Here is a 6,976-nt window from a genome sequence, read left to right on the forward strand (position 1 = left end):
GAACCCTCATTTGGTAGAATTTTGTCTCATCTGTTGTGAGGAATTCACTCTACAATTATGCTGACCAATTGGCTTTCACATTATAAAGTGCCAAATTCAGTTTTTTGTTTTCTTTGCTCTACATATTTTTTAGATTTTAACTCAAAATCTAAAATATGCATAACATAAAATTTATCATTTTAATAATTTTAAAATGTACCATTCATTGGCATTAAGTACTTTTACATTGTTGTACAACTATCACCACCACCTATCTCCAGAAATTTTTCATCTTCCAAGACTGAAACTCTGTACCCATTCAACACTAACTTTCCATTCCCTTTTACCACATCCCCTGGGAAACACCATCCTACTTTGTCTCTATGAATTCGACTACTCAAAATACCTCATATGGGCTTTCCTGGTGGCGCAGTGGTTGAGAGTCCGCCTGCCGATGCAGGGGACACGGGTTCGTGCCTCCGTCCGGGAGGATCCCACAGGCCGCGGAGTGGCTGGGTCCATGAGCCATGGCCGCTGGGCCTGCGTGTCTGGAGCCTGTGCTCCACAACAGGAGAGGCCACAACAGTGAGAGGCCCGCGCACCGCAAAAAAAAAAAAAAAAAATGTACCTCATATAATTGGAATCATACAATATCAATATTTGTCCCTTTGTGACTGGTTTATTTCATTCAGCGTAATGTCTTCAAGGTTCATCCATATTGTAGCATGTATCCAAATTCTTTCCCTTTCAAGGCTGAATAGTATTCCATTGTATATGTTTGTTACATTTTGTTTTTCCATTCATCTATCATCTGTCAAGTGGACACCTGGGCACTTCCCTGAAGGTCCAGTGGTTAAGACTCCATGCTTCCACTGTGGGGGGCTTGGGTTGGATCCCTGGTTGGGGAACTAAGAGCCCACATGCCATGCGGCATGGCAAAAAAAAAAAAAAAAAGTGGACACCTGAATTTTTTCCACATTTTGGCTATTGTGAATAATGGTGCTATAAACATGGGTGCTCAAATATCTGCTTGAGTCCTTGCTTTTTTGGGGTCATATACCCAAAAGTGGAATCACTGGATCGTATGGTAATTCTATGTTTAATTTTTTGCAGATCTGCCATACTGGTTTTTGTTGTTCTTGTTGTTGTTGTTCTAGGCTGGGCCACGCAGCTTATGGGATGTTACTTCCCCTACCAGGGATTGAACCAGGGCCCTTGGCAATGAAAGCTCAGAGTCCTAACCACTGGACCGCCAGGGAATTCCTGCCATACTATTTTCCATAGCTGTTGCACCATTTGATATTCCCACTAACAGTGCACAGGATCCCAATTTCTCCACGTCTTCAGCAACAATTGTTATTTTCTGGGCTTTTTGTGCTTGTTTTTATTTTTTTTAATAGTCAATTCTAATGGGTGTTGAAGTGGTATCCACTGTGGTTTTGACTAAATTCTGTTTTGAGCCTCTGCATTCACTGACTTGATTCCCCATGATAAGCCCAATCTAATTATACATGATGACCTCTATTTCTTCCTCATGAGACTTGAGCCTGCCTCCGAGAAAAATGACAGCCACAGAGGGAGATCTAAAGGTAAGTGGGCCTGGGATCAGCTGCACTTCTTCATCCAGGTCAGCAGGGGGCGCTCCCATGGGACTGCCCAGAAGGCTCTGATGACAGATGACAAGGCAGGTCGCTTTTCCAGACCAAAGCAGAGTCCTAGATAAGCAAAAAGGTCTCTGTTCCCTGACCCTCTTCCCCCAGTTCTGTCCTCACAGTGTCAGTATCAAGGAGAACCAAGCAGCCTAGGCCATAGCAGTGGTTCTCAAAGAGGATGCCATTGACATTCGGAGTGAGACTATTCTTCATTATGCAGGACAGCGGATAGTCATTGTGACAACAAAAATGTCCCCACCTGCATCTCCCAAGTATCCCCTCCCTCGAGAGATGGAAGGTGCCCAAGTGAGATCCAGGTATGCAAAGGAATCTGGAGATTCCCAGTGTCCTGCACTCACTCCTGCAAAGCAGCGACCACCAGAAAGAGGACTCCTGTCCAGCTGAGGAGACCCTGGAACTCAGCCAAGGAAAACATCACAGGTCGCTTTAGGTGACCTAGATGACTCCTCTGAGTCTGTTAATCATCACTTGACAGTGAAAGGCTCGCATATCAGGAGAAGGGGGAGACGCTCTCTAAAAGCAAGACGAATACTATAACAGAAAAAATATCCCAACATACCCACCCTCCCAATCCCGAAATCAGGACTTGAAATCTGAGCCTGGTCTCTTCAATGTCCATTTTACACCTCCCTCCCCGCAGGGTGTGAACCCTGTCCTCCACAGTCCCTGCCTTGCCTAGTCCAGCTTAAGGGACTTCACTTCCCTGTGCTGCCATAGCAACAAGGACACAACCTCGGCTCACAATGAGAGGTGCTGTGGCCCAGAACTGCCGAGGCGCACGGCCGGTAACAGAGCAACAGGACCAGGGGACAACAAGGGCACAGGCGAAGGGGAGAGAGAGGTTGCCCAGAGAGTAGACAATCCAGGGCTTGAGGAGTCTGGGTTTGCGGTTTGTTTTTTCTCCCGACAAAGACACACACTGTCTAAACTGTGTGACTGGTTGTTATTAAGAAGCTGCTGTATGAGGGGAAAATGTATTTAATAAAAGGCCCAGTGTTTGTGGTCTTCTTGGGCTCACTGCTGAGATCAGGAAATCTTGAGGTGTGACCAGTTTTCAGCCTTCAAAACCAAGATGAACTGCCCTTGAGAAGTGATCAGAGGGAAAATATGTTCAGCCTCTCTCTCCTGAGCCGGGGACACGGGAAGTTGGTCCAGAACAAACAGAAGTCAGAAGTCTATTTTGAACCAGAGGTGAGTCTTACAGCTGAATAAAAGCATATTTTGGGGGTGGAGGAGGAATGTTCTATTTTTTCATTTGGGGCTGAGCCCTGTGTGTTTTGGTTTGTTTTGTTGGTCCAGTGGCGGAGGTCACTGGGAGATTGTCCCTCCTCCTTTTCTTAAATTCGAGAAAATAAGATAGTTTGCTTGACACACAGAGATTGCCACTGGGGCCCTCTTCCTCCCCCTCACAAACTGACTTACAGCCTCATTTGCTTTAGACTGGAGGAGATTCCAGATTGTCTAGAATTTGGGCGGTTTGGTACAAGACCAGAATTTCCACCTGTGTTCTAGGCAAGCTGATGGCTGTTTGGTTTTTAGACATCATGCTCTGTGGTTGAAATGCTGAAATGTTCGTGCCAATTCAATGGCTTCCTTGAACCTTCTGGAATTCAACCCCCAGCACTCACATTTAATATACGTAAAAAGTTTTTTCATTTTAGAAGATTTTAAAGAGGTAGCAAAATTCCATTGTTGTACTGGAATTTTATTTCATTGAATCCTGCCAGGAATAAGAAATCCACTGGGGGTACTTTGAAAATTTTTGGATCACACAGAGATTTCCTTTGTTGTTGTAGTTTGTCATGATATTTGACTTTCACTGTATTAAAAGACATATAAATTTTCAAAGGACCTCTGTGGCCAATGGCATTTACTTACTTACAAGATATGTAACTACTTTATAGGCTCTTAAACAGCCAAATTAGGTAATGTTACATAGCATCTAGAATGTATGGAAATTCTCCCTGTGTGCAGCTGAAGTGATGGGCTGGAATGGTTTTCTCCTATTTAAACTGCCAGCTGGTCCAGGTCTGATTTCAAAGTTATCTGCTGCCCTTGGTAATTCTGACTACTTACTTGCATACCAGGAAATTTTAACTGGCCTGGAAGCTACACTCTACCCTATTTAAGCCTCCAGGCATAAATGGCTCTCCTGAAAGTTATATAGGGTAAAATAGAATCATGCCCTAGGTTCTACTAACTCTGAGAGGCAGAGAACAAAAACAGTTAAGAACAAAAACAGCTAAGAAGCACGAATGTATTCTGTGACACCATGTGAGCAATTCAGAGAAAACCAGTCACTAAAAACACGTCAAACACCTGCCCAAGCAGTATTTCCTATAAAAGGGCCTTCCACTGTGGACCAGTCAAGGAGGTTTCTTTCCATTGCAGGATTACTTGAACTGGAAGTCCCCAGAAGAATATATCCTGGTCAGCAAACCGCAGGATGAGGGCAATGCCGACCAGCACATGTGGAGCCTCCTTCTTCCTAAAACATTCAGCACTAGAAAGGGCGCCCTGATCCTCTACTCTGAAGGCTTAGCCATATCAGCATGGACCCCCAAAGAGAGGAGTAAAGGCCCCTACTGCCCCAAAGGCCACGAGAAGAGGCTGGATCTTGAACTGTGCACACTTCAGGACCTCAAAGAAGCCATCCTGGCGTACGGAAGGAGACAGGTAGGCAGAGCACTGTCCAGGGCTCAGGGAAGGCCCTGGTCTGTGTCTCTAGAAATCCAGTTGCAGCTTTGGATATAACTTCTTTGCAGACCCTAGGAAGGTATGAAACCCTCAGACTTCCATTTCTTCATCTCTAAAATGGGATTGTACTCACAGTACACAATTGTCATGAGGCTTAAATGAAATAATCTATGTGAAAGGGCTCTGAAAAGCATAAAGGGCTATATTATTATCATTTTGTGTTTTTCTTTCCATTAGAATGACACAAAGTCCTTTTCAGCTTTCAGACAGATCTCGGTTAGCACATGTTTCATCAGAATCCTTGAAGTTCTGTCTCATAGCCACAAGCATCATCATCACACCTCTGATGTTCTTGGCTTTGTGGAAATGCGGAGAACATTTAAAATATTTACCTTGAGCCCTTCAGGCTCTGCAGGATAAGTTAATGACTTTTTCCACTCTGAATTTAATATGAAGGGGAAACCCCTGGGCTCATTTTTCTGATTCATACTCTCTAATGTCTTATGAGATGTGGACATGGCCCCTGCTTTATATAATGACATGCATCAGCCCTATGGTTGAGGACACGAGAGAGGCTGGGACAATGTGTCACTTCGTGAAATTCTAGCTTGTAGATGGTGGGTGACTCCCTAGTTTAAAAGTCTCTGCTGGCTTCTCATTCCCCACAGGATAAAGTCGTTAACTTCTTGTACCAAGCGCTTCAAGCACTGGCTTTCTCTTCCATTTCTAGCCGTATCTGCAACTTGTTCTAACCACCGCCATGACCATGGACCCCTCAAGGCCCCACCCATGTGAAGAGCTCACCGTTCCACTAACATCCCATGCCCTTTTGTGACTCTACACTTTTGCACATACTTCTACATCTGGAAAACTCCTATTCATCCTTCAAAACACAACTCCAATGTCATCGCCCACTGAAGCTTCTCCTACTTCCCTAGACAGAGCTATCCCATCCCTCCCTCCTCTGTGAGCATTCCCATACCCTCATACATTGCAATTCATCTCTTTGTCCAACGGTTACCATCTCCTTGAGGGCAGGGACCACATCTAAATTTTAGTTTCCAGAAAAAAGTGAGTACCCATAAATGTTTGTGAAATGAATGAATCAATCATGCACGATACTGTCAATGTTTTTTAGATCATCCCCCAGTATCATTATTGAGCAATTTATCACCTACCCCACCAAGGCAGAGTTTCCAAAAGGAAAGTTCCTCTGCTCCTTTTCCTTCTTTCAAAATACAAGAAGCTTAATGACCTTGACCAATTGCCCAATTGCCCTTTGTATTAAAAATCATAAATTCTTGGATGAAAGGAAACCAATTGTTGTTGAATGCTTAGTATTCTATTACAGCTATTATTTCATTAAATCTTCACAATGACCTGTGAGATATGGTTTTTCTTGCCCCCTTTTGTAGATGAGGAAAATGAGGCTCGGAGGAGTTAAGTGACTTGGCCAAGGTCTCAGAGCTAGTTAATGACAGAGCCAGGATTCAAACACAAGACTGCCTACTCTCCAGGGCCAGCATACTTTGCACTTCACCCTATTGTCCGTGGACGTGGAAGGCCTCCAGGAGTCTCTGTGCCAGGCCTTGGAGTGTTTGCCCTCACATCCACTCCTTACCCTTACCTTACTCTACTCTGCATCACAGTGGGGTTGACCACAGGCTGCATATAATTCCACAAACCTCTGTGTCAACTGCCTTCTAATTGAATTTGCCATTGGAAGACATTGGAAGGAGATTGGAGAGGGAGAAGAAAAAAGGCCAGGTATTTCTCCCCTCCCATTCTACCTGTAGTGGTGAGAAGCACCCGCATCACCTCTGTGGCCTAGCTCCCAACAGACAAGCAGGGCTGTTGTAGCTCTAGGTTCCTCCAGGTGACCCTGCCAGCTCCTCCCTCTGTCCTTTCACCTAGGGGTCAGACTGGCCTCCTGATGTTACTAATCTCAGTGTTGCCTCAACATCTTTTTGGCTTCTGAACTCTCTATTCACTTGTGTAACCGATTACCTGAATTAAATTCCTTCTATGCTTAAATATTTAGAGTGGTTTCTGTTTTCCTGGCTGGACACTGATATATAGGCTGACTTACTGCCCAGAGCAAGAATACCCTCCACAGCTTTCAGATGCTTGCCTAGAGGGCTTAAATATTCCAGGCAACAGTGATCTTATTACTTTATAAAGTAGATGAGTCTGTTTGGGGATGGCTTCAATTTTAGTTAGACTTGGGCTCCATGAAAAAAGTTTCTGTCTTCCTGAGGTATCCATCTACCAGATTTACAACATGTAACTGTACAGAAAGAACACTGTAGTCTCACTCCAAATGAACAGAAGGGAAATGGTGTGAGGAAATCACAAAGGAAAGGAAAAGTTTGCAATAGTAATAAGGCAGGAATTTAAGATTAGAGGACATGGTACATTAAAATAGGAGGAAAAAAACTCAAGAGGGATTTGGAATTAAATACAATGAACACGGGTTTCCCTGGTGGCACAGTGGTTAAGAATCTGCCTGCCAATGCAGGGGAAACAGGTTCGAGCCCCGGTCTGGGAAGATCCCACATGCCGTGGAGCAGCTAAGCCCGTGAGCCACAACTACTGAGCCTGCGTGCCACAACTACTGAAGCCCGCGC

General features: G+C 44.5%; 1 protein-coding gene across 1 annotated transcript in view; it reads left to right on the top strand.

Moving 5' to 3' along the window:
- Positions 1-2,759: 2,759 nt before the first annotated feature.
- KIAA2012 (KIAA2012 ortholog) overlaps positions 2,760-6,976 on the top strand; it is a 126,456-nt gene continuing 122,239 nt past the window's right edge. Inside the window, 2 exon segments of the mRNA XM_024124719.2 lie at positions 2,760-2,843; positions 4,044-4,328. Of these exon segments, the coding sequence (XP_023980487.1) occupies positions 2,760-2,843; positions 4,044-4,328 (369 nt within the window).

Source organism: Physeter macrocephalus, chromosome 2 (genome assembly GCF_002837175.3).
Source record: "Physeter macrocephalus isolate SW-GA chromosome 2, ASM283717v5, whole genome shotgun sequence".
Lineage (NCBI taxonomy): Eukaryota > Metazoa > Chordata > Mammalia > Artiodactyla > Physeteridae > Physeter > Physeter macrocephalus.